General features: G+C 42.8%; 2 protein-coding genes across 3 annotated transcripts; one reads left to right on the top strand and one right to left on the bottom strand.

Moving 5' to 3' along the window:
• Window positions 1–495: 495 nt before the first annotated feature.
• RAD51AP1 (RAD51 associated protein 1) lies at window positions 496–8,346 on the bottom strand. Of its 2 annotated transcripts, none has more exons than XM_077309683.1 (8): window positions 8,172–8,346; window positions 7,003–7,055; window positions 5,896–6,037; window positions 5,312–5,421; window positions 4,395–4,532; window positions 3,105–3,260; window positions 2,511–2,627; window positions 496–1,508 (listed from the first exon to the last, which is right to left on the bottom strand). In XM_077309683.1, the coding sequence occupies exons 1-8, from the start codon at window positions 8,180–8,182 to the stop codon at window positions 1,384–1,386; spliced, it is 852 nt and encodes a 283-aa protein (XP_077165798.1). In that variant the 5' UTR covers window positions 8,183–8,346; the 3' UTR covers window positions 496–1,383. The 2 variants fall into 2 exon arrangements, with proteins under 2 accessions (XP_077165798.1, XP_077165797.1); XM_077309682.1 differs by having other exon boundaries at window positions 4,395–4,535.
• A 137-nt stretch (window positions 8,347–8,483) lies between these two features.
• Window positions 8,484–25,352, top strand: FERRY3 (FERRY endosomal RAB5 effector complex subunit 3). Its single transcript, XM_077309680.1, has 14 exons — window positions 8,484–8,807; window positions 8,929–9,125; window positions 9,748–9,893; window positions 11,864–12,045; window positions 12,763–12,862; window positions 12,939–13,057; window positions 14,350–14,456; window positions 15,003–15,200; window positions 15,349–15,477; window positions 16,170–16,244; window positions 17,570–17,772; window positions 21,441–21,498; window positions 21,846–21,913; window positions 23,721–25,352. Exons 2-14 carry the CDS (start codon window positions 8,948–8,950, stop codon window positions 23,811–23,813), a joined length of 1,656 nt encoding a protein of 551 aa, XP_077165795.1. The 5' UTR covers window positions 8,484–8,807; window positions 8,929–8,947; the 3' UTR covers window positions 23,814–25,352.
• The last annotated feature ends 1,903 nt before the right edge of the window (window positions 25,353–27,255 follow it).

Raw genomic sequence — 27,255 nt, forward strand, 5'->3', positions numbered from 1 at the left:
TGGGAACCTCTGAACTAGTGACTCCACCTTGCCCACCTGGTGATGGACAATGGGGAGAAATCCCAGCAATGAGAACTAAAGTAAAATAAAACTAGCTTGTCCTATGTAAACATCATTGTGGATAAAAGCCAAGTATATGGAAAGGGTTTTCACCTCTTTGTACTTTTGCTCAGCCTGAATGCATGAACAAAGCATGTGTATTATGTCTTCATTTATTAGGTTCTTAAATATTGAATGCTCTACATCTGGTGCTGGGAAGGTGGCCTTGCTCAGCCTTTAATGGAACACTCACCTCCCTCACAGGGAACTGCTTTATGACAAAAAGTAATAATGTCTGGGTTGCAATGAATAGCTTTGGGGCTTTGTTTTACGTATGGCAGTTAGGGTACTTTCCCTCAGAGATTCAACCTAAGCTGGTTCACTTAAACAAGATCCACTTTGAGCATCCAAACACCAAAGCCTTTGATCTTAAGAAAGTAGCAAAGCTTTGTGCCATTTCTTTTAAAAATTTATTTCAGGAAAGTCACTTTTATTTCATAAAAGTCACCGTGATACATAATACACATTCATCAATAAATGCACATTGTCAAGATCTGAGGAGAATCACACCGAGGAAAACAGACTTGATGGTATGTACTCCTGTTACATGACAACAGAAAATTAGCAGATTGGAAACTGAAGACCGCTTTTCATTAAATATCAAATAAGCTTTGTTGAGCCCTTGTGATGTTTAAAAATCATATTAAGCCCTTTTGACATTTTAAAACCATGACTGAATCCAAGTGTCATCTTTATCTGCTGGACGGTCCTTCTGTCACTGGAGGAAGTATTTGTGTTTTTTTTTATACCAATCCCCCCCCCCTTTTCTGTAAATCCATACTTTTGTCACCAAAGCTGCTCTTGAGGGTCAACTGTTGATCAAGAACAGAATTTTGAGACACAGGAAAGTTTGCTTCCATCAATAGCGATCCACTGGTACTACTCTGGATCCAACCCATATCTGTAGATGGATATGACTAGTCTTGAAGGATCTATTCTGGCCCGCTGGCAGTCGCTCAGTCACCACCCACCCACCCACAAGGAGCAAATATGCCAATAATGTGAAATTTTATTTATTTATTTATTTATTTATTTAGATTTATATACCGCCCTCCCCATTTTCAGTGGTTAAAGAGGGATTGCAACGTAAGATTTGAAATATTACACAAGATTCTAAGTGTTGTCATCAGCTCACGTCTTACAAACCTCTTAAAATGCAACTCCCAGTCCTGAACTGCCAGTTGATGGCCTAATTTCTAATTTCTTGTGTTTTAAAAATTAGGAATATCCCATAGTTTCACCAGTTGTTTGAGTTTGCAACATCTAAAATCATCACGGGGTCATTCAGATGCTGGCAATGCTGGGGTGCAAGGGCTTCACTCTTGCCAACCTGGAAAGGCCAAGCCTGAGACTCTGAGTGGGTGATTGCACGACTCCTCCCGGAGGGCTATTACTGCTTCCAGATGCCGCTGAAGAGATAGGTGAAGATGTGTGTAAGAAAAATTCCAGGCTGTTTAGACAATCTTTCATTCATCAGTTCTGTTCCTGGAGCTGAAGTATTGTGCAAGGTAGCGATCCCCAACCTGTGGGCCGCGGACCACATGTGGTCCTTCGACTAATTGGAGGTGGGCCCCGAAGGACGCCTTCTCCCCCCCCCCGGGCACTTTACTTCATCCCCCCCGGCCCTTTACAACTTTGGGTGTCATTGTCTCCCATCACTCCCAGATGGGAGTATCTCATTGCAGAGAAACAAGCTCAGGGTTCCCATTGATCTGTCATTGTCATGAGTTAAAATAGTGAATACTTTCATGAGTGAAAATAAAATGTTCCTTATGTTCATTGTTGTGGCGTGTCTGTATCTTATTTTGAAGGGATGTTTAAACATTACCATAGCAACCAGAGAGCGTTAGGGCAGTGGTTGAGAGTAGAGGAGTAAACTACCCCCCCCTCCACCGGGCCTCAGTAAAAGGCATTGAGTGGTCCCCGGTGATAAAAAGGTGACCACTGGTGCAAGGCATGGAGCTTTTTCCCGGTGCCCAAACTTAACACAAGGCATATCTCTATAGGCTGCTTTAGAATGAAACATATAAATGCTCAAATCTCAACCAAAGGAGACAAAAACCAGCATTTGTGGGGTAACATGTGTTCTTAACACTCTAGTTCTAAACACAAAAGATTTTCTAAGATAAAAGGAAGATCTGATCAAGACAGCCTTCAGCATTATCAGGTTGGATCCAGCCAGCTTTCAATCAGACTTGTCCAATCCCCCTCCTTACTTCAGCCTTCAGTCCATGTGGCTTTAAATCCAGCCAGGTCCCATGATCCTCAGCTGAACCTTTCTCGGTGTTCAGCTAAGATTACTTCCTTCTCTTTTATCACCAGCTGAAAACAGATTGTAGCCAACCTATTCTGTTCATGCTAGAAATGGCATGGGTAGGAGAGTTTGTTTTCTTATCATGCATAAAACATACCTGGTGGTGTCCAACTGGGCCTCTTGAGTGCTACAGAGCCTGATGTTTTTAAAGGCTTTCCCACTGATTCTGAAGAACTTGGGGCTCTCTTTGAAGATGACTCAGGATTTGCTTGAGCTAGCAAAATGGTTAGAGGCAACAAGAAATAACCTTTGATTTTTATTTCCCCCTCGCCTTCCATGGATTCGCAGCAAAATGGATTCTGTATTTAGTTCAAAAGTTACTTTTTGAAACGGAAAATGAATTAGATGGTTTAAAGGCAAAGTAAAATAATTTCTCTCATCTTTCTATCAATGAACCTACCAGCTGATGCTTTATTTCGGTATGAATTTAAAACTCTAATCCCCTTGACGGCAAAATCTTAACACCTCAAAATTAAAATTCACCTCCAAATTTCACTGGATCGCATCTAAGCATCACTAACACTGGACACATTTCTACAAATACTAAACTGCGGAACTAACATCAGTATTAAACGAAAATCTTAGGACCTGTGGAAGTAAGCACAGACCATAATAACAGAACTCTTTGAAAACCACACGGAGAAATCTTAATGCTATACTAGAGGTTCAAGAAGATATGAAACTTGCTTACCCTCAGAACACTTTTTCAATTTGAAAGTTGTCTTTGCTTTTCCGTTTTTAGTATTTAACTTTTCCCCACCCTTCCCATTTTCTGTAGTTGCCTTCTTCACAGGAAATTCATCATGACCGTCTTCACTAAAGCTGGAATTAGCTTCTGATTCTTCAGCTGAAACCACAGGTAATATACAGATGAGTGGTGAAAATGGGCAAGCATAGACAGGTGCATGGTGACACCATTAGGATCAGTAGTGGTAAGATCTAGAAGTTAGAAAAAATGTTGGAATGAGTGGAAGTCTGGCACGGTTACCCTGATTCTTTATTCCAAATGTATAGGAACCAGTTTGCAGTTGTGAACACAGTTTTGGAAAGGTCATGGACACATATGGGAAGAGCCAAATGCAGATGGATAAAGGGGGAATGAGTTGACTCCAAGGCAAATATGATCAGTAGAAAAAAAAAATCTACTTGATTCTACTTAATCTACTTCATTGATTAAAATGAAGAACAGTTGGTATTTATACCCTGCTTTTCATTACCAGGAGCCTCAAAGCAGCTTACAATTGCCTTCCCTTCCTCTCCCTACAACAGACGCCCTGTGAGTTAGGTGGGGCTGAAAGAGCTCTGAGAAACTGCTCTGTGAGAACAGCTCTAACAGGACTGTGACTAGCCCAAGGTCACCCAACTAGTTGCATGTGGAAGAGTGGGCAATGAAACCCCGCTCTCCAAATTATAAGCCACTGCGCTTGATCACTACACCAAACTGGTTCTCTTACATCCCTTAATCAGAGAATGATGTGTAATTGTCATCTTAAGATTCAGATTACCAATGTGAAAACAATTTGAAAACAAAAGAGAATACTGTACATTTTTCTTTGGTGCAGCTTTCATTTCTTTTCATGTTAACTTCCCAACAGTGCCTGAAGAATTTGTTAGCTGTTTCCTACTAAGGCTTTTTTTGTTTGTTTGTTTCCCATCATTTCCCATGATTTTTAAGTCAGTAACTTGCAAGTTGACTTTGGATCAGCCACACTCTCAACCTAACCTACTTCACAAGATTGCTGTTGTGAGGATAACATGAAGGATAGAATGCTGTAAACCACTTTAAGTTCCCATTGGGGAGAAAGGATTGGGGGTTATAAATGAAGTAAATAAAATATAATAAAGAAAAAAATGACAAATAACTGCAATTTGGTAAAAGGGAGCTGAAGGCAAGGCATTTAAGAATTAATACTTTCCTTGAATAACCTGGTTAAACATTCAGAATGTATATTATGAAAACAACATGAATGGAAATGCTTACCTGCATCTGACTCTGGCTCATAACTGTGAGCGGAATTTGCACTATCTTGGCTTTCAGGCAGTACCTTCTGCTGAGATGCTGCTGTTCCCTGTCCAAAATTCTTTACAGTTAGGTCACCTTCATTTGCACTTTCATGCAGGCCTGTAAAATTGAGCATTTTGATTAGCACACATTGGATACCATAGAGGAAATGGGAAAAAAACACCCTAGGTTTATGCTTTGTTGCAACCTTCCCAAACAATTGACTCAGCTTCCACCAGTTCAGTCAATACCACTTGTGAAAACCATAAAGATTGTGGTTCCACCACCCAGCAGTAATTCCGTTAGTTGATCAGGCCAGCTATTCTTCAAACAGAACAATGACTTGCCTTTTCCTATTCTATGGATATTTTAAGATATGGAAACTGTGCTGCTACTTCTTCTACCATGCCCTCTGATATCAACCAATGTATTAATAAAACTTCAGAGAGAAAAGAGTTGAATAGGTAAAAATGCTGTTTCAAAATCTCTGTCTTATGGTTAGGGTATTGGGCTAAGTTTGAATCTCCCACCCTGCCTTGTACTAGTTACACGCTCAGACTAGCCTACCTTGCAGAGTTGTTGTAAGAGAAGAGTGATATATAAACAGATCAGGGTCCATTATATTAAATTCTGAACTACATCATCAGGAATGGCTACTACCTCCCATACTTCTTCAATAACATGTAAAGACAATGCTGCATGACACAATGTCGTGATGTATCTTTACCCAAACATTATCAGGGGAAAGTTGAGGAAATGACAGCACCTGCCTCATGCTTAAGGTAACATGCAATCTGCACGTAGGTGCAGGATAAGGAACAAAACAGTCCCCGACAAGAAACACCATTAAAAGGAGCACAGACAACTGTAATTCCTATTGCACGAAAACTACTAACCTTGTTCCTGTGAATCTTTTATTTTGCAGGCACCTGAAGCTGGTTCACTCACTGACAATGCTAGGGCAACTTCCAAGTCTCTGTGATAAAGCTTGTCATCCAAGGGAACCCTGAAATAGTTCATACAATAATTTAGGAACATATTCTCAATACACTTCTGCAGCCCTGAAGAAATGCAAAAAGCTAATGAACATAATGGAACCACATTTACCCTGACTTCAAGATCTTAAGCAATATTAACAACAAATGGTTTAATTACAGTTAAGGCAGAATAGGAACATTTTCCAAAGGTGGACTGATCTGAGGGTTGACTCCTAATTTTTAGCCACAAGCAAGACAGCTTTATATGTGCTGCCAGATCTTTTTTTTAAAAATCGCTGCTCTACATTCCCACTCAATTATTTTAAACACGGAAAAGGACAAATTCAAATGGGTAGCCGTGTTGATGAAGCGAAAGCTCATGCCCTGAATAAATCTTTATTGGTCTTAAAGGTGCTACTGGACTCTGATTTTATTGTACGAGAAAGGACAGTGATTTTTAATGTCTTGCAAAACAGGGGCTTGTCCCCCTTTCTTCATCTTACCTTTTGTTTACTGCTCTTTTCTGCAACTCAGTCTCCCCTCTGAGGAGTTTATTTTGTGGTTCCTTTTTCTCCTTCTTTGTCTCAGAGCGTACCCTCTTCGACTTTTTGTTTGATGGTGCACCTATACTTGCAAAATCTTCATCTGTTTTTTAAAAAAAATACTTTAATAGTGTTTCATATCAATACAATACTAGTTCCCTCATCCACCATGAATCCCATATATACACAGAATGTGGCATGTGAAATAATCTAGTGCTTCAGTTTTTTAAATCATAATCCAGTAGAAGAAGAGTTCGTTTTTATACCCCACTTTTTACTGCCCAAAGGTGGCTTACAATTACTTTCCCTTCCCCTCACCACAACGGATACCCTGTGAGTTAGGTGGGGCTGAGAAAGCCCTGATGTTATGCTCAGTCAGAACAGCACTATCAGGGCTATGACGAGCCCAAGGTCACCCAACTGGCTGCATGTGGAGGAGCAGGGAATCAAACCAGAGTCGTCAGATTAGAAGCCATTGCTCCTAACCATTACACCCCCCTGGCTCTTACTATAATTAAGCTAAGCAGAAAAGGGGAGTTTTTACTAGATAAGGAATGTCCTTATGTATTTTAATATCCAACTGTTTCATTGCTTTAATCTACCCTGAGCCTTCAGGAAAGGGCAGAAAAGAAATCTAGTCATCAATAAATAAAATACTCCAGAGAGCCAGCTTGGTATAATGGACAATTAGATTTGATTCCTCACTCATCCAGCTGGGTGACCATGGGCTAGTCACACATATTAGAGCTGCCCTCACCTGTCAGAGCTGTCTCAGCCTCACCTACCTCACACAATTTCTGTTGTGAGGAGAAGGGAAGGAGATTGTAAGCTGCATTGAGACTCCTTCAGGCAGTGAAAAATGGGGTATAAAAACCCACTCTTTTTCAACAGATATTATCAATGGAGCCATTAGAAGAGAAGCAGGAAGCAGATGGGCAATGATCCACTGCCCTTGAGCCAAGGTCAGCTAAGAACATCTTCTTCATGGAACATGCGACATTTTAAAACTGGGCACCTGACCCCTCACATCACAGAGGGCCTCGTCAATGGCACAAAGAGAGAACTTACCATCATCATCATCAGCATCTCCAAACTGAGAATAATCTACTGCTTTTTTGCTTCTGGGAGGAACACAAAAAAAGAAGGGTCTTCTTTCAGGGTCCAGGCATTGTTTAAAATATTTTTTATCGAAATAGTCAAAGCAAATTAAGTTATTAAATAGGTAACAAAGCCTAAAATCAAAAGTAGTACAAGTTTGGAATCAGTATACTTTTGGAAAAACACAAGATCAGGAAAACATTGTATAACAAAAGATGCATTCATCAGTTGCTAAGATCTTAAGAACTGCCTGCTGGATCAGACCAATGGTCCCTCTAGTCCAGCCTCCTGTTTCCACACAGCAGCTGAAATAGTTGCCCTGGAGGACCAAAGAAACAAGGAATAGAGGGTGAAGCCTTGTTCTGATACTACATCCTAGCACTGGCATTCAGAGGCTGGCTCTCCTTTCTGAAATGCTCTGCAGATTTCATAATATAAGCAAACACCAGTGACCTTGCCAAACACTCAAGCAGCTTCACTTTTCTAAAGCTGTTCAGTCCTCTGGCAATGCTGGATTCCTGGCTCATCTACCAAACACCCCCCCCCCCGCAAAAAAAAGCATCTTTTGTGTGTGTGTGTGTCTTTTGGGAGGGGAGGGCATTTTCTCCCTGCTTTGAAGAAACAACTCTGTATGCACTCAGTCTAGAACACAATACTTTTCAAGCCCTGCTCAAGCAAACGCCACACTTTTTGTGCCTTGTGAAGAAAGAACCCTGCTCAGGAATATGGCACTGTGTAAAAAGAGTGTAAAAAGGGCCATCAAGTCAAAGATGAATAACAATAATAATAATAGTAATAGCAACACCTTTATTTTTGTTGCCAGCCCTTCCTGTGTGGCCCACTCCCGGGGTTCCCAAGGGAATGGATGCCCAGAGGCAGTCTGCTTGCCTCCCTAACACGACCCTGGCATCCCTTGGTTATCCCCTGGGTCGACCCTGCTTAGCTCCTAAGATCTGACCAGAGAAGCCTATCCAGGTCACAGGGCTGACGCACTTTAGCCCCCATTTTTACAATACACAAACCCTTTTGGCCTTGGAAGGAACCAACTCTGCACATGCTCAAGGACGCATCTTCACATGAACTCTGCACATGCTCAAGAAGCGTCTCCACGAAAGGGAGGGGAGGCGAACTGCACCCACCTCCGCGCCATGCCCGGCCTCTCTCAACCAGCTGTCAGTTTGTAACTCCCGCGCAGACTGACTTCAGGCAGGTCGTACGTTTAAAGAACGCATGCGCAGAGCTCAGGCTCTGGGTACTCGCCCAGCGAAGAACTAATACTAATGCGCACTGCGCACGCTCAGCAATAAGACCTCAAGAAAGTGGGCGGGCCGCAGGCCGCTTGCCCAATCGAGGCGCAGCGTCGTGAGTCTTGGGCGGGCCGGCGAACGGCGGAAGCTTTGTTCGTTTTTGAGGGGCAGGAGCAGGAAACGCCGCGGGTGACGTCAGAAAAGAACCCCTTCGCCTCTCCCAGCCCTCGTACGCGCTCACCTTCGGGGAGGACGCTTCCGGCCCCCGGGTACCGGAAGTGGCGTCTGAGAAAGCGGAAGTAAACAAATGGACGTGGTTGTCCGAACCGTTATGCGGGGAAGGGGCCGCTGAGGAGGAGGTCCTGCGTTCGAGGTCAGGCAGGCATCGGCCGGTAGTGAAAGGAGGCTTCAGGGAGTTGGGCGAAGGGTTCTGTGCAGTCTGGAAGCTTGCGTGATATCCGGAACAAGAGGGTTAGACCGGGCGTTTGAGCCATTGGACTCACATTTTGTATGGTGAGGCCAGTGAGGGTAAGAACTTTCCGCTGAGCTCTTTGGTGATCAATCGATATCTGCCTTCTTTTTGGTTTCTGCCTGTTCCAGGTTGGGAGATCCATTTTCACTTGATCATAACTTTCTACCTTGTGTGTAGAACACAGGAAGCCTTGAAGATGAAGGACAACCAAGAACAACCGGGTACTAAAGAGAGGGAATTCGTGTATCAGTTCACTGCTGGAAGCCAACATTTTGTCCTCACTGTCCCACTGAAATTCCCAGTACAAGAAAATGCTAACCACCTGCATGGGCGCCTGATGCTCCTTCATGATTTGCCATGCTTCATTGAAGATGGTAAGGGTTTTTTGTCCAAATAGCATGGCTGATGTGTTTATCTTTGTGTCAGCAGCTGCTGGTGTGCAAGGCTAAATGTGAAATACTGCAGTTAACTTGCATTTGGAAGAATACAGATAGATCATCATCTTTTTTATAATGTCAAGGCATTAATTCTGTTGCCTGTGACATATAGGCCACTTTATCCTTGTTGACTTTGAATTAGCGCTAACATTTCAATTGACTTTGCCCTCAAGTTTGGATAAATTTGTAGCAGCCTATTTTGTATGTTCTTATATTTTCAACACTTTTTCTGGCCTTAAGGACTAGAATTATTTTTAAATTGGAAACTGCCACTGTAGGATTTAAATGGAGATCTCATTTACCGTACATTGCCTGTGTGTTTATTAATGTGCTGTAGCAAAATACTTTTTACACAGTAGGCAAGGCTTGATATGACTTGGACTAATTGGTATCTGAATAAATTAATGCAGTGGTTCTGGATGAATGACTTGGTAGTAAATTTGAATAAGTGGACTTACAGCCCAGTTCAATTCGTGTTGACATTGAATGCAAGGTTAAAAACTCAGTTAGACATGGTGGCTACTACTCAAATTGTTGTTGCTTTTCCACATTGTAACAGATTTAAAAGAATCTCTTAATAAATACATTGAGGAAGAATCCATACAAGATTATGACAAAGAAGCAGAAGCAGCTCTGGAGGCTGTGAAGTCTGGCAAAGTTGATTTGCACCACCTGACAAACTCCTGGGCCAGAGCATATACTGAGGTAGGAAACATCCCTTAATGCTAACTGAAGAGTGGTTTGCAAACAGCCTGGAATGGTGTCCAAAGTGGACTTTTAAAAATTTAGTATGATGACTACAGAAGTACTTTCCTTGAGCTTTTTGTCACTTTCACCTGGAGCTGAAAGGAAATGTCACACTTTGCAGGGTTACATTTGAATCCCTGTAACTTGGATATTGATATTGGAATTCATTTTCATTCACCTCCTGAGGCAAAAGCCCTATGTTTTTCTGCCCTAATTTTACAGTTCAGTTCTCTGCAATGCTGGAGGATGCAGTTTGCAAATGTTTATTACAGCACAGCAGTAGTACCGTATTCAGTGATGTATGATCAGAAATGCAGCCTAAGTTGCTTGGGAATAATATGCCACCCTGTCCTGACCCCCAGGGCACTCATGAGGATTTTAAAAAATCAGCAAACCATTCTGGCACGGTACTGGACTTGTAAAAAGAATCTGTCTAGTTTGTTGAACATAGCAGAAAAACAAAGGAATTAACATTCCAGGTTCTACAAAAAAAAAACCCTCAGTCTTAGGTCAGCTGAAGCCAGGGAAGAGGTCTGAGGAAGCACAGGAGCTCATGTATAGTGACATGAGCAGAGCAGGCCACAAACCAAGAGGGAAGAACCCAAATGGAAAAGTAGGTCTGGGAAATGGCAAAGGAGGCTGGGAACAGCTTGTAGGGAGTCATGTTTCATACAGCGATGTCACACAGGAGGTCCTGGAGGCTGGATTTAGACAAGGTTGTACAAGGTAGAGCTAGTTTCCAGTTGCACTAAGCCTTCTGAGAATGAGGAACAAAACTGGCAAACTCAATTTCAGAATATCAAAGCTGGAGGTTAATCAAATACCACTTAACGGAATGCACACAGTAGAAGAAAACATGGTTGGGCTTATGTTAAGGCTTCAAGGAATGTTCTGAAATTAGGTTAATTTTCAAAAAGACATATTTTAATTCCGTTAATTGTGCTGTTTGGTAGATGGTCTTCAGCAGGGGTAGTCAAACTGCGACCCTCCAGATGTCCATGCACTACAATTCCCAGGAGCCCCTGCCAGCATTCGCTGGCAGGGGCTCCTGGGAATTGTAGTCCATGGACATCTGGAGGGCCGCAGTTTGACTACCCCTGGTCTTCAGAAATAAGAATTGTCATGCTTTTGTTTAAAATCATACTTGTGTTCAGTCATTACTTGCCTTCTTAGCTTTTATCCAGGATGAAACTGAGAGCAGCAACTGGGCTTGAACGTTCCCTTCACCCCTTGTTCTCATCATGCCAGTACCTGGTTCTTATTGTGTGAAGAAAGTAATGAATAAAAGGTAGAGTCTCTGTGCAGATAAATACAGGATCTCTTCTTAACTTCCTCCCATAAGGGGAAGAGGTAAAAATGGAACACTTAAGACTGATGGCTATTCATGATTGTACCCACAGAACAGTTTTTTGAATGATAGGTGCAGAGCGTCCTTTTTTAGTACTGTCCACTTGCCCATGTGGGATTGCAATGGGAAGGCATTGCAAAAGCGAGACAGCAATGGAAAAAGGGAAGCAAAATGCTGCAAAGCCAGAAACAGCTGCAAAATAAACAAACCCAGAATGCAAGAAGATCTATATTGTTGTAAGCTTTCAAAAACAAAGGGGATTGGATCCTGACTAGCAGTTCTGCTGGCACAAAGACTTCCACTTGCAAAGCATGATTTTTTCTTACCTCTGTGGTTCAATGGGATACCAACATGCCCCCAGTCCTGTTTCTGAGGCCTAGGGACCCTGAGAGAGGGAAGGAATCACATTTTGCAAGTGGAATTCCTTGCATCAAAGGAAACAGTAGTCCGTATCTAAGCTAGTATGATTAAATTAGTATGAGCATCAAGGTATATATGGAAAGGTTGGTGATCCAAAGGGGGAAAGCCTGTATCTCTGCATGAGTGTGGATCCATTCTCATAAATTTCCTTCTCCTTCAGGCAACACTGGAACATGCAAGGCCTGAAGATCCCAGCTGGGATGAAGACTTTGCAGATGTCTATCATGATTTGATCCACTCTCCTGCCTCTGAAACCCTCTTGAACCTGGAACACAACTATTTTGTTAGCATATCAGAGTTAATCAGTGAAAGAGATGTGGAACTGAAAAAATTACGAGAAAGGTATTCCTAAAATGTTTAAGAATTTCCTTTTATAGCCTAATATAATACCAAAGAACAGTAAGCTGATACCCGTTTTACAAAACTTACTAGTGTATTTAGGCGTCAACAGCATACATTTTCATATTAGCCTGTTCTTGATTCCCCCCCCCCCCCGATTTCTATGCCATTAAAAAACATTTTTGGCAGCAGTTCTTTGTCATGTGTGAGAGATTTGGGGTATTGTTCCCCAGAAGTAATGTTAAACCATTTTGTGTTTCCAGAGTGAATTCTGGTGTGTCAGTTCTTTTATTTATTAAATTATTATTATTACTAACATTATCATAACTATACTGCCCAGAGCCATAGGGAAGGGCAGTATAGAAATCTAAATCTAAAAATAAAATAATTATTTATTAAATTTTTATACTGCACTCCTAGTATGGTTCATTTTGATTTTTTTAAAATTATATTGTTTGCAAATAATGCATCGAGGGCAAATTACTCTTCAACAGGTAGAACAAGAAGATATGTGAACTTGATTCATGCCTTTGCAAAGTTGTGTGTTTAAAATTATTATTATTCTGCTGCAGAAGTTAATTCCATAGCTGTGGAATATACAATTTGATATGAATTTCTTTCTGGAAAGCAGGTTTGCTGTTAGAATAAAATTCAGATTAATGGCAATTACCTTCAGGAGATTTGCTTATTTCTGACTGAGTGCAAGGTCTTTGTTTCTAGGCAAGGGGCTGAAATGGACACAGTGATGCAGGAACTGGGGAAGTCCTTAACAGATCAAGATGTGAACATGCTGGCTGCCCAGCACTTTGATTCCCAGCAGGTAAATCAAGGCTCCTGATTAGAACAACCAGTTAGTTTCTTTGAAGTTGACATTATGAGTTGGAATCTGCTTTTAGGTTTTGGAGAACAAGTGGAATAATGAACTGAAACAAACCACAGCCATCCAGAAACAGGAGTATCAGGAGTGGGTGGTGAAACTTCACGAGGACTTAAAGAATCCGAACAGCTCTATCAGGTAGTCTGATATTTTTATAATGAAGACAGCACTGCGGATTGTTAGAACTACTCTTTTAACTAAATGCAGTTGGTGTAGCAAAGTCTGGATTTTCCCTTTGAATGCCAATAATTGGGGAAGGGAAAATGAGACATAAATGTAGGTAGGATGCTACCCCAGTTGTTTCTCTCCCAGGAGCAGGTCACATTTTTCAGGGACCTACTGCATCTTGTTTTTTTCTAAGCATGCATTGTTGGTTCCCTAGCTGTGTGCTCCCAAGCAGAGGTGGCTTTTTGGCTAGCTTTTTTTCTTTTCCTTCTACTCTGGTTCCCCCCCCCCCCCACACACACACACACCTGTGGAGTCCACTCCATCATGGTGCCAGACAGAATGACTGAAGAGACAATAGGGACAGTGCATGAAGTGAAAATGTTAAATCTTAAGTTGTTTTATTTTGTTTTAAAATGGTTTTAATATGAATCAGTGATGAAACAGTATCCATCTCTCCTTCCCTTGCCTCAAATCTGCATAGCCTATGGATGTTATTTCGTCAGATGGAGTAAGGGAACACTTAGATTCTGCAATGCAGCCTGTGTTGCAGATGAGGGGTGCAGGGTTATCCCTGAAATGTCTCTGAGGCCTAAAACACGTACCCATACCTGATCATACAATGGGAAAGCCTGGCGCTGGGAGATGAAGTTATCTGTGTTGTCCCAGATTCTGAACATGGAGGGTTCCTTTTGTTACCATGGCTAATGGCGGATGATGGATCTATCTATGAACCTGGTTCCCCTAGGCAAGAATCCACCCTATTCCTTAACCATTTAGTTAAAGAGTGCATCCTTAAGAGTTACAGATTCCGTCAACTCTCACCAGTTTTGGGCTAGGACTGTGACCTCAACCATGTTATTTAGTCATATGTCTAGTAGGTCCAGACATAGATCTGCTAAATTAGATCAAGCACCCAGGTAGTCCTTTGTTTTACTTCCCCCCAACCCCCACAATTCAAGCTATCATGTTAGAAACCTCCGTTCTCAATTAATATAAATTAAAAACACAGAAAGATACCATCTGAATGGGCCCTCCCTAAGAATAACCCACCCCTGAATGGAATGGGTAGGGAGGCGCAGAAGCTAAAATGTTTGGTTGAGTTTGCAGTAATTTTTCACTGTTTTTTTCAGGTTACTGGTCTATTCATCATTGTTTATTAAATGACATAAACTGCCCCAAGCCAGTAATCCTGAGAGGGGCTGTATAGAAATTTAATTATAAATAAATAACCTGTTTTCACTTAATTTCTGTATCGGTCTTAGTGATGAAATAAAAGTTCAGCCCAATCAATGGAGGGAATCTGTAGAAGGGAACGGAAGACTTTTTGAAGACCACAGACAGCTGGAAGAAAGCTTTACAATTCATTTGGGTAAGTAAAATCCTGGGCCCCTGGCTTCTCATCACAGGGAAAACCTTTTGCCACAAACCCATTTCATGTATTCCATCATTTCTCCAAAGGATATCTGGTGACTCCTTGCGGTATTCTTGTTTCTTGGCCCCACTTGCCTAATAGACCAAAACCAATCTCACTAGTGAAGATAATGAAGATGAACTGATTTCACCCCTTCCCTGCCCACATTGTGACTCTGTTTTGTGCCTTTTTTTGGCCACAACCCCAGGAGTCATCTTTTCTGTGATGAGATGGGCTGTGGGGAGAGTGGGAGATACAGAAAGAATCCAGATGACTGGATACAAGCCACCTTATGTTAGCATGGATGAAATCGTAGTGGTAAAGATGGATTATTTTGACTCCCCTCTGATATAGATTACAAATCTTCTTGAGAGTCCAGGTAAAGTATTTTCAAAGGAACTGAGGCAAGATACACACCAATGGGAAGAGGAGGACGGGAAATAAGATCCCAAGTGAATTGTTTTCAGCTCTTTTTGGTCTGACTGTCTTCCTTATCTCCCCCAGGAGCGCAACTGAAAACCATGCACAACCTGAGATTACTAAGGGCAGATATGCTGGACTTCTGCAAGCACAAGCGGAATCATCGAAGCGGCGTCAAACTGCACCGGCTTCAGACAGCCTTGTCACTTTACTCCACTTCTCTTTGTGGCCTGGTCCTCTTAGTGGATAATCGCATCAGTTCATACAGTGGAATTAAAAGAGGTGAGGTCTCTTGGTTAGAAAGGGAGTTGCTATCATGTGGTTGGAATCACAGGAGAGCCAATCTGCAGTATTAAGTAATACGTAATAAGCCAAAATGTAGGTTTTTCTGTCTCATTGAGAACAACCAATTTTTTAAAATTTGTTTCAGATTTTGCAACTGTTTGCCAGGAGTGTACAGACTTTCATTTTGCAGGGATTCAGGAGCAACTCGAAGTTGTCCAGCAAGTTGTCCTTTACGCACGAGCACAACGCAGCAGTAAATCCAAGAGACGGCACGGTCAGTAATCACCCTCCTTAAAGTAATCACCCACCTTAAAACGTAAATGAATGTGCAATTTGACGGTAGAATAAAAAATAATGTGCAGTCTTCAGACTGGAAGGGATGAAGCCAAAGACATCAGTGGTGCTTGCCAGTAGAGGAGCCCAGAGATTTTTGTAACAGTTAAAGAGCATTTAAAGATATTGCAGTCCATTTTGCAGTCCCCGAAAGATATTGCAGTCCCCGAAATCCATTCCGGGGTCAACTGGTAGCTAGGAGAAGGCATTTAAAAAGACCACAATCCCTTTAAGCACCTTTTTTCTTCCTCCATTGGAAACAATCAGGGATGGTGGCATCTTCTTTAGGAGGCCATAGAATTAGACCTGCTGGTCCAATCTTTTGGAAAGTTGGGGTTCTTCTGAGGAGAGACACCAGCAGCTATGCTGCAAATTTGGCATCTCTGACTCAAAATAGCACCGCCGGATACCCCCAGATAGATCCCCCAGTATACTCTATGGGGGACCATTGACTATAATGGTCTCCATAATGTATAATGGAGCCGAAAAATGCGGGATTCCCCCAAAAAATCTTGAATCTGATACCAGTATTGGGATTTGGAAATATCTAGAAATATTGCTATTTTTAAGCTCCATAATAACTGAAAAGCATGTACTTATCCATGACATTTTCAGAATTTTTATTGCCTACAGATGCAGCAAACCGAAACAGTGGTAACGATGATAAGTCTAAAAACTTGGAACAAAACCAATCAAATATTTTGCCTGGTAAGTAGCACAGTCTGGCCATGCAGTCTGTTCTGCTAGCTGTCTCTCTCAAAAGCACTCTTAATGTTTTTTTCTAATCTGATCGATGCCCCGTGTACTACAGGAGATGACAACTGGGGGCAGAGCTTGAGCTTTGTCCAAGAAGTTCACCATAGAAGTTCAGATAACAATCCAGGAGCTTGTCCATCTGTTAATGCCGACGAGTCATGTGTTCCAAACGTCGTCTGCTATACATTATTTTGTCTAGGAGCAGGATAGTGGACTTGTTTTTACAGATTATTTTGATCAAACCCTGACAGCACTCTACAAGTCCGTTTCTGTGAGCCATCAGTGTCCAACTTGAACTCAAGCACCCAGCCCTGGTAACAGGAGATGCAGCTTGTGTGAACGACATGATGATAGAGTTAGAAACTTAAGTGAGATCTTGGCTTCTCTGCTGTGGAAAGGGAGACCACAAGTGGGCAAAGAGTTGCAGCCGAATGTTGTTTGCACACAGCTAAACTATTACACTGCACACACAAGTGTTCACGGGAGCAGTTCTTCACCTCAGGTTGGCCACTGGGGTATCATCATTGGAGGTGACTTTCTGCCACTGATGGGTGGTTTCTACTGTTGCTGTAGGCTCCCTCTCTCCTGTGGCAGAGCCCTGTACAAACCTATCCTCTTTCAAGAAGAAGAAGAGCTGGTTCTTATATGCCACTTTTCTCTACCCAAAGGAGTCTCAAAGGCCTTCCCTTTCCTCTCCCCACCACAGACACCCTGTGAGGTGGGTGAGGTTGAGAGAGCCCTGATTTCACTGCTCGGTCAGAGCAGCTTTATCAATGCTCTGGCGAGCCCAAGGTCACCCAGCTGGCTGCATGTGGGGGAGCGGGGAATCAAACCCGGCTTGCTAGATTAGAAATCTACGCTCCTAGCCACTACACCAAGCTGGATCTACCCCTATGTCCAGCCTTTCCTTCTCCTGTATAGCAGCAGAATCTGTGTACAAGTGCTCCTAGTCATTTTGGGGTCCTCGGCTGCCTAGGCTGGCTCACACTCATCCCAGTCCACAAAGGATATGTGAGGGTAGTACTGCACTTTGTCCACTCCATATTTTTGTGCTGGTCCAAGGGCCTCCTCACAGATAGCGTGTGTTGTGTGTCAGAGTAGCTTTTGTATGTTTCGATAACATTGGAATAAAGCCAATAGCTAATTTATATGAAAGAACACATTTCCGGTCTCATCTGAATTCAATCTTACTGCTGAGACATTTTGGCTTGTCTTGTCTTGCTGCATTGTGAGTTGACACTTGGATGCAACCAGCTGTCCCGTCCTTATTCCCTCAGGGGAGTTCTACATCACCCGTCACTCAAACCTCTCTGAAATCCACGTTGCTTTTCACCTCTGCGTGGATGATAACGTGCGATCGGGGAACATCACAGCCCGGGATCCCGCAATTATGGGCCTTCGAAACATCCTCAAAGTGTGTTGCACTCACGACATCACCACTGTCAGCATTCCTCTTCTGCTGGTGCACGACATGTCCGAGGTAAGCAGTTTATCGTCTGTGACCACGCTTCTCCTTTCTCTCTTTAAAACATTGTGAAGTCTCCAGGTTTGTCAGGCTCCATCAGTGGTTTCCAGATGGGGAGTCCCTGCCATTCCTTAGAGTTCCTCAAGAAGATGATCAATAACGGCAGATCAACTTTACTTTGATCCCTGAAAAATATGACCACGGGAAGAATTGGGGTGTGGGGGGGATCCATTTTAGGGTGCACTTTCTGTGATGATGATGTTATCCATTCAGTCATGTCCGACCGTCGGCAATTCTATAGGAAAGTTTTCTCCATTCGTCTCTGTCAATGACCGCTGCTTTCAGTTGGTTCATGGTCATCCCTGTATCGGCTTTGATCGCATGATGTGTCCAAAGTAAGTGAGCTTTAGTCATAATATCTTGCCTTTGAATGGCATAGTTGGTTTGCTCCTCTCTAAAACTGTCTTGTTGGTAACTTTGGCTGTCCATGGTATTTGCAGCATTCGTCTCCAACACCATAATTCGAACGCATCTATTCTCCTCCTGTCTTCCTTCTTCAGGGTTCAGCTTTCATATCCATAGGTTGTTATGGGTAAGACAATAGTGTTGACTAGCCAGCACTTTGTATTAAGGCTGATATTCTTACTCTTCCATATTCGGTTCATGCCTAACGTTGCGTTCCGGCCCAGTGTTATTTGCATCCAGCATTTTGAGTGATCCTAGAGCCAAGCACTTTCTCTATTCATGTGCAAAGAGGAAGCCCAACAGAATTCTGTGTGAAATAAGTGTGCCCTTAGATCATGATCCCAATATCCTGCAACGGAGTGCCACGGTAAATGAGCTGATGTGTTCTCCAAAGACAGACAGCTTGAAAATCAGCCACATCTAATAGTGAGCTGGGTGAAATAAGAGCAACAAAACGCACACACAAACAGAGGATGTTCTATACAGTTGGGCTAGGAAGTGATAATTCTGACCAGTGGGCATAGAAGGATGCAGCTTTCCTCAGGACAGTCCTGTTGGTCTTTCAAGGTCTATGGAGAGCCACCTTTATTAAAGCCATTGGAATGCTGCAGCTCTCTGCTGAAATGCCAGCTGTGGTGTCTTTCAAGCCAAAAGGCAGTTCCACCATTTTCTCACAAGGGGGCTTTCAGCAGCCTAAATCTCAGTGTGATTTTTTTGGCAAAAAACTCTGTATAGCAAATGACGGCAGCATCTGTCTAACAGGAGTTTTTGTTTGTTTGTTTGTTTGTTTATTTGATTTCTGTACCACCCTTCCATATGGCTCAGGGCGGTTTACATACAAAATCATGGGATACATGGAATGAGCCAACAGTGGTCAATATACAAGAATAACAATCCAACAGTGGTTCTAAACAACACAATAATTTAATGTGGGCCAATAAAATACTGCATCCCTCCAAAAGACGAAACGGACATTCTGTGGATGCTCTGGCAGATACCACCCCCCCCACCTCGTTGCACCAGTGACCTTACTCCTTAGACAAGTATGAAAACTCAGAAAATACAGAGGATAAAAAGATCTGGGCTGCACTCCACTGTCTTGTTGGTAACTTTGGTAACTAAGCAGCCTTAGTCCTGGTGACTGGAGCTTCCTCTGCTCAGTTTCCAGAAGTTCTGTGAGCTGAAGATCTGCAAGAAGAGCCTTCAAGGGGCAGGTGCACCAGGAGAGCAGCCTGGCCACTTAGCCTTTGATGGCAGAGGCATATCCTGCCCCCCCCCCCCCGCAGTTCTCTCTCCAAACTGCAGCATCCTTTGTGTGGGTCCTGCCTCGTCTGTGGCTCAGGCTCTGACACCTCTAAGGGGCAATCTGTCCTCCAGCCCCTTTTTTCCCCAGTGGCGAGTTGCTCAAAGACTCTCCAGAGCAAGGATCCTACAGAAGCCCGAGGTAGAAAGAACCCGGCTCAGCAGATTAGAAGTCCACACTCCTAACCACTACACCAAGCTGGCTCTCTGGTGATCATTATTATGGTAACCAGTATTTTGGTTTTAGTTATTGCATGTGCAACTTTTGTTGAAGCATGCTCGGTGGATGCACCCACCGCCTCTTTATTTTTATCTACATTCTACATATGTTTTAAATCTGTGACTACTGCGCAGTTTGTAACAGATGTAATTTGTTCTACGTTTTAGCTGCTCAGCCTTCTAGGTTCCTGACGCAAGGGAATAATGCCAGTCAAAAGTAAGATAGAGCCTGCTCACTTGACGAGCTGAGCGTGTTCTCGGGTAAAAACTACCTTCACACGGTAGTTGCTAGCCCTCTCAATTAAGTTGTTATCCCAATCAGCTCGGAACTGGCAAAGGAGAAGGGTGTGTGATAGGCCACACTTAGAGCTGGTTCCCAACCCACATATGCTAGATTTCTTAATGCTAGGTGGCCTGCAACTGAATGTGAAATTAAATCCATGGAAACTTCTTATGGCCGTGACGTGTCTCGTGTTTCTTCCCCCGGCCACCACTTTCCTCTCCATGCGATTGTGTATGAATCAGCTCGTGAGGAAATAATTCACTTCCGGTCTAATTAAAGGAGCGAATCCCTCAGAACATAAAGTTGCTCCCGAGCAGAGCCGCTTTGTGGTTTTAATTTTTTGTTGTTGTCGTCGAAGTGTTATTTTTGTCCAAGGGCTACTCAGAATGACAAGAACGCCTATTCTGATCCAAAATGGTCCTCTACCAGGTATCACATCCTGTTTCCTTCAGATGGTCCTTTTATGGCCCCAGCTGCTGACTTCAGTGCCTGCCAACTCTGCTGCTAATTTGCCCTCAGAGCAACAGGGCCTTCCTTTTTAGAGTCTGGTTTTCATCTTGGCCAAGGCACAGATCAAAATCACCAGCAAAACGCCCACCTTGCATGTGCGCAAGAGGGTGTGTGGGCAGATAAATTACAATGGAGATCCACTATTTCTTCCGCTGAACCTGGGGGGGGGGGGGTTGGGGAGACCTGTATCTGTATTCTGTTATCCGACACTGCTCTTTCTGATTCACGTATTACGTAACCTTGAGGGGGGAAGTAAACAGACACTGAGGATTTGCATCATGAGAAAATTGATCTTAAATGTTTCCAGGTTAGGAGATGTTCTGTGGTTATACTTTTATGAAATAGAGACTTACAGATTTGCTGAATTGCTAATCAGGCCATGGATTAGAAGGTATTGATTCACAGTCCCCAAAGGGGTTTGTACTTAGTTTGAGAGTCGTGGACTGAATTTTCGGAACAAATGTCTCAACAAATTTGAAGACTGATGGGGAGATAGCATTTATTTTGGGACCTCTCCTTTCTCCTCCCTCTCGTAGAGGGTTCCGCCATGTTTTTGCTGTTGTGTTATGAGGTTGTGATTGTCCATTTTAATGGGGTTTTAGTTGGATTTTTGTAAACCGCCATGAGGCTTTTGGCAGTGGCAGTTAATAAATTGAATAATAAATAATAATAAATAAATAATAAAGTTTGAAAGGGGGTTGAATAGATCAAGAATTGGTTGTGGGGGATGGATTAGATGAGTGACTGAAAAGAGATTATAGTAGAATACTGCAGTAACTGGAGGAAATAACCATATCCCAAAGAGCAAGATATTTCATTAATGGTTCATTAATTTGAATTTCCTCGCTGCATCTCTTGTTCTGCTTTTTCTTCATTTTTTCTTTCCCTCCCTTTCTTTTTAAAGGAAATGACAATATCTTGGTGTTTGAAGAGGGCTGAGCTGGTATTTAAGTGTGTCAAAGGTTAGTGTATCCATCCCTCTATTCTGTGTTGTTGAAAAATTGTAATGTCTCAGTACAAAGTCTGATGGTTGACGAAGAATGGTACAGAAATACAGTAAATTAACTTCATAAGGAAATACACCAGGAAACGCCCTTGTAAGTTAAATGGCCAGTCCTCCCCTGCCCTCCAGTTGGGACTCAAATCAGATTGAAGATAACTGAAGAATTGAGCAGTGACTCACAAAATCTCACGCCCTGCCATAAATGTTGTTAGTCCTTAAGGGGCTACTGGGCACTAAGTCTGTCTGTAGCAGTAGGGAAGAGTAACCCAGCTGCCCATCTTGAGTAAAGTGGGTTTTGTCTTCTAGGATTCATGATGGAAATGGCTTCTTGGGATGGGGGAATTTCTCGAACCGTACAATTCCTGGTGCCACAGGTAAGATAACCTATAGACAATTTTTGCCCAGTGTCATCCAGACTAGAAATGGTGCTGCTTGTCCTGCATATATGGTGGTTGCAATCTTGTAAATCCCAGCTTTTAGTTTTAGACAGTTCATTGATCCTGAAGGCACGTACTGAATTCATCCCATGAGTAGATATTCTCTTTTTTTAGAAAAGCAGATAGGTAGAGTGTAGTGGATAATACTTACAACTTGGGTCAGCACAAGCTGGGTTCAAATTCCTGCACAGCCATGAAACTCAGCCTACCCCAGCAATTGATTGGGGTGTTATGTGAACTTTCTTGGAGAAGGAGCAGGCTAAAAGTATAATGTGCCAATAAATGGCTATCAGTCCATATGGATAACCTGCTCCTTTCTTGATGATGGTAAGCCATGACTTCGTTGAGTAGTAAACATTTCCAGCTCTCCCTTTCTTAATGATGTTAATAACCGATACAGCAGAGGCAAACCCTTCACAACATCTACTTGTGAAGAGGTTGGTGTGCCAGCAAACCAAAGGAAGGAAGGAGGAAGAGAAGAAGAGCTGGTTTTTTATACCCAAAGAGGCTTACCAACAACTTTCTCTTCCTCTCCCCACAACAGACACCCTGTGGGGTTGATGGGGCTGAGAGAGTTCTGAGGGAACTGCTCTAAGAGAACAGCTCTAAGCAAACTGACTGGTCCAAGGTCATCCCAACTGGCTGCATGTGGAGGAGTGGGAGCTCAAACTTAGCTCTCCAGATAAGAGTCCACTGCTCTTAACCACTACCCCAGACTGGCTCTCGAGGGCTGGATGAGGCCAGGGACACTGAGAGTCAGAAGAGCTCCAGTGATCTGCTAGAGCAGGGGTAGTCAACCTGTGGTCTTCCAGATGTCCATGGACTACAATTCCCATTAGTCCCTGCCAGCGTTTGCTGGACATCTGGAGGACCACAGGTTGACTACCCCTGTGCTAGAGCCTTGGTCCAGGGAGTGGAGAATCAGCCTTGGCATGCTGCTGTTCAGCCCCTATGCCAGAGATGCCCCGTCCTGGGAACAGAGCAGTGGCTCTCACCTGGTGGGACGCAAGACAGAATTTTCAAAACAGTCACTAAGGATTTCTTCTCCCCAGACTCTTTTAGTTAGTCACATTAGCACGGTTTATTCCCAGTAATGCAACTGCAGTTTTTCAATGCCTTGCCACAAATGATGAATATTCGTTTAATTGTTTTAAATTGCTTTAATGATTTTAATTGTGATTGCATCTATAACGCTTTAAACCAAGCCGATAAGGATGGTTAAAAAATCTGATAAATAAATAATAGAATACCTGTGAACTTGTAAATCACTTCCTTGGGAAGAGGGGCCAGCTTGGTGTAGTGGTTAGGAGTGCGGACTTCTAATCTGGCGAGCAAGGTTTGATTCCCTGCTCCCCCACATGCAGCCAGCTGGGTGACCTTGGGCTTGTCACAGTACTGAGAAAGCTGTTCTGAACGAGCAGGGATATCAGGGCTCTCTCAGCCTCACCTCTCTCACAGGGTGTCTGTGGTGGGGAGAGGAAAGTGGAGGTGATTGTAAGCCGCTTTCAGGTTCCTTCGGGTACAGAAAAGTGGCATATTAAGAACCAACTCTTTTTTTTGTTTGTTTCTATCGTGGGCAGCCTCTGGTTCTTCGATGCAGCCTCCAATGAGTCACAAGACAGGAAAGGCTGTAAGCCAGTGGTATTAGAGCACCAGTTCTATAGGGTGGTTCTGAATGGATGTGCTGTTGTCTAAATGGATTTACACAAAACACTTGTTCTTTTTTTCCCCTTCCTTTTTGCAGAGTATTTCAGAAGAAATGTTTTACCAGCTGAGTAACATGCTGCCACAGATTTTCCGGGTCTCTTCTACGCTTACTTTGACATCCAAACACTGAATCTCCTTGAGGGTTCCAGAGAGGAATTGTTGTTAGTGAAAACCCGAACATTGTTATTTGTGTAAGACGCTGCCAGAAGTTAGGATGGAAGGCGTCTTTTTTTACACAGGGAGGGCTTGTGTGCATCTGTGCATGGTGACAGGTTGTTGCCAATGTCCCTCTTTTAGCTCCTCCCACGTCACTGACTGCCGTTTTGGAGGACCTGCTGGGAAGAATTGCTGTCGGAAAGTTATTGCCCTGTTGAATTGTCACTAAGAAAAAACTAGCATCTATTTCTAGATTGGATCAGTTGACCCGCATTTTTTCTACTGCTGTTTCGTGTTTCATGAGACATTTTGGTTTTCTTGCTGCTTTAATGTCATGAAAAGTCCTTGCCTAGTAACTCCTCTTGATGAAACCCCAAACGTGCTGGGTAGAAATGGACGCTCCTAAAATGCTTGTTTGACCCAAGTACTCATGCTGCTGTCCCAAACACATTTAGGGTGGAAAATACACACATGTCTACTGTTGGAAATGGCAGCCTTGTGTCTAATTTCTCCCACACAGGTATACTTCCACAATATTTCAAGCAATTTCAGCATGTGGTAGAAATGGGGACATGCGTTAGCCCTGGGATAAGGCCCAGGTTAATTGTTCTCAGCATTGCAAAGGAGGAGATGGGAGTTAGACACATAGCTGCCATTTCTGTTGGCAGCCACATGCCTAACATAACATTAATTGTGACCTTATTTAGAAGTGAATCCAGAGAGTGCAATATACCTTCTTTCCATATATGTATGACTGTGGGTTGGCTCTTATGGAGACATCGCCCCGGTGGATTCATTGGCACTAGCCCTGAGATTGAAGGAATATTACCCAGTTGGGTATTTTGCTGTTGGTAAATTAGACACACTTTCTTGTTTAGTTAAGTATGAATCATGTGATGGGTAAAGAAGTCTTAGAATGGTGAAATACTTCAATACAACTTTGATAAAATGACCTGAGTAGGAGAATGTGAAGCCGGCTTAGCTTATAGAGACAACACAGAAAATGATATGCGCTTGTTATTCTAAATTTGTGCCTCGAACTGGTTAATTTTTGCTCCAATAAAGTTCGGTGATGAGGATCTCAGATTTATCAATGGCTTCATTCTTGGGCTATTTCCAGAGCTGAATTTCGCCTTCAGCAGGAATCAGCAGCTTGACTTGGCCTGTTCCCTTTTGTTATTGGATTTGTTTAATTCGTTTTGACTGGATTTCCAAAACATCCATGCAGAGCAAAAGATTCAAAAATGCTCTCTTAAAAATTGCATTTCAGCTTTGGGGAGGAAGTCAGGGCAGCTGAACCAGGAATAGGCATGTAAGGGTGTCGGCCACCCGCCTTTCTCCTTGCCTTGCGCAAAAGAAGGCTGGTTGAATGGAATTATCCAAGCTAGAAATGTTTGAGTGGTTGGCTATCAAAGATGTAACCTCTTTTTTGTTTGTAATTGTTCCAATTTATTTGGAAGAAAGGAATAACTGCAATGATTAATATTCAATAAATATTATCTTCCTCTTCGTCTTGGCTGTCTGCCAGAATTCAATGGATTAGGCAAATGCATTAAAGAGACATCAGTTTTAATTAACTGTATTTATTATTTATTTATTTTATTTATTTAGATTACTATACTGCCCATTAATTAATTAATTAACTGTGATTAATTAACTGTAATTAAATCGCCTTTCTCACTGAGGCTCAATATTAATTAAACAGCTGTCGGACATTAACAGTTCATAGGAAGAGACATCTAATAAGAATAAATTCAAGACCAGTGGTACCTCGAAAGCCAACAAGATTTCCAGGATTTAAGCGTTCAAGAGTCAGGGTTTCGAAGGGGCATTTAACTCTCCAGCTTTATATCCTGGAAATCTTTGGTCTTTATGGTGCTACTGGACTCTTCCACTGCAGACAGACATGGCTGCCCCCATGAAAGTAATAACCACAATGTGGGTGTAATCAATATGAGGAAACAACTAATGAGCAATGTACTGGGATGCCCAAAATCTGAATGAACAACAGTGTGATGTTAGCTAAATAATGGAGAGAAAATTGTACTCTATTAGTAGGAAGCAAGGAAATGCCGACAGTGTAATATATGCAACAAACACATAAAATGTCCGACAGGCAGTGGTAGAATCAGTGGTTCCCATCACCTCCAGGCCCAACAATGGCCATTTTGGAGGGTGGGCCAGGTAATATCACCTGATAAATGTTTAATAAATTTTAAAAATGCATTACAAACTAATTAACTCCCGCCCGTTCAGGAAACCCAGTTTAACAAAACATCCACACACAGACATAGTACAGAGCTTCAGTGTGCACAACTCCTTGGTCAACCCTCTCTCATCCCTGCCTGAACACGGCTTGTATCTTTAGTTACCACAGGACCAGCTCATGTAGACAAAACAGCAACCAAACACTGCAATTTACAGAGCAAAAGCCATTTGAGAGAATCCTGTCTGGATTGTAAAAAGTTGGCCGAGACAAAGGATAAAATGACTCAGAAGGCAAAGGGGCTTTTCTCTTTGTCTGAGACAACATTCCTTTGAAGGTCAATAATATATCTCTAATAGGGCGTACAGATATAACTACACGAGACATGAAAGTGTGAGAAAAAGTTTTGGAGCTCTGGCTTATATCTGGCTCTGTTCCCTTCTTCCAAGAACCAGCTGCATTCACCAATTTTCTCATTCGTACTATCTCCTGACACTTCTTCAATTATGCTCTTTGCTAATGAGCAACCAGGGCAGCTGTTCAGTCACCCCTCTTATAGGTGGGACCACCACCAGCCACAGCTCTTTCCCCTGAAGAGCAGGCTCCCAAACCTCCTGTTCCTGTTCACCCAAGCCATCCTTGCTTGGGGAGAGACCACTTCATGTTTGGACCCAGTGGAGGGGGTGGTGGGAAGCACTGGTGGTTCTGGGGCCAGCCTAGGCCCCCAGAATCACTAAGACCACATCTGGTCGTGTTTCAGTAACCACATTGGCATAGTGCTATGTGGTTTAAGGTGTTAGGCTAAAAATCTGGGTTCGAATCCCTACTCGTGCCATGAAAACTTGCTGGGTGATCTAGAGCAGATCACACGCTCTCAGCCTAACCTACCTCATGGAGTTTGTGTGAGGATAAAACAGAGGAGAGAAGAATAGCGCAAGTCATTTTGGGTCCCTATTGGGGTGAGAGATGGGATAGAAATTTACCTCGGAATCAGTGCTAAACTCTTCCTTGCGTTGCTACACCTAAACCATTATACCTGGGTTTTGTGATGGCCCTGGAAGGGTTTCCCTAATGGCCGAGAGTTAGTTTTTAAATATATTGTTTAAATGTGTTAAACATTTATTGGGTGACGACTATATATGGTCATGTAAAAACAAAACTCTCCCCAAATGGCCTATAATGGGCCTGGAGGAGGTGGGAAGGAAGCAAA

The sequence above is a fragment of the Paroedura picta genome, chromosome 14, assembly GCF_049243985.1.
Source record: "Paroedura picta isolate Pp20150507F chromosome 14, Ppicta_v3.0, whole genome shotgun sequence".
In the NCBI taxonomy this organism is placed as follows: Eukaryota; Metazoa; Chordata; class Lepidosauria; order Squamata; family Gekkonidae; genus Paroedura; species Paroedura picta.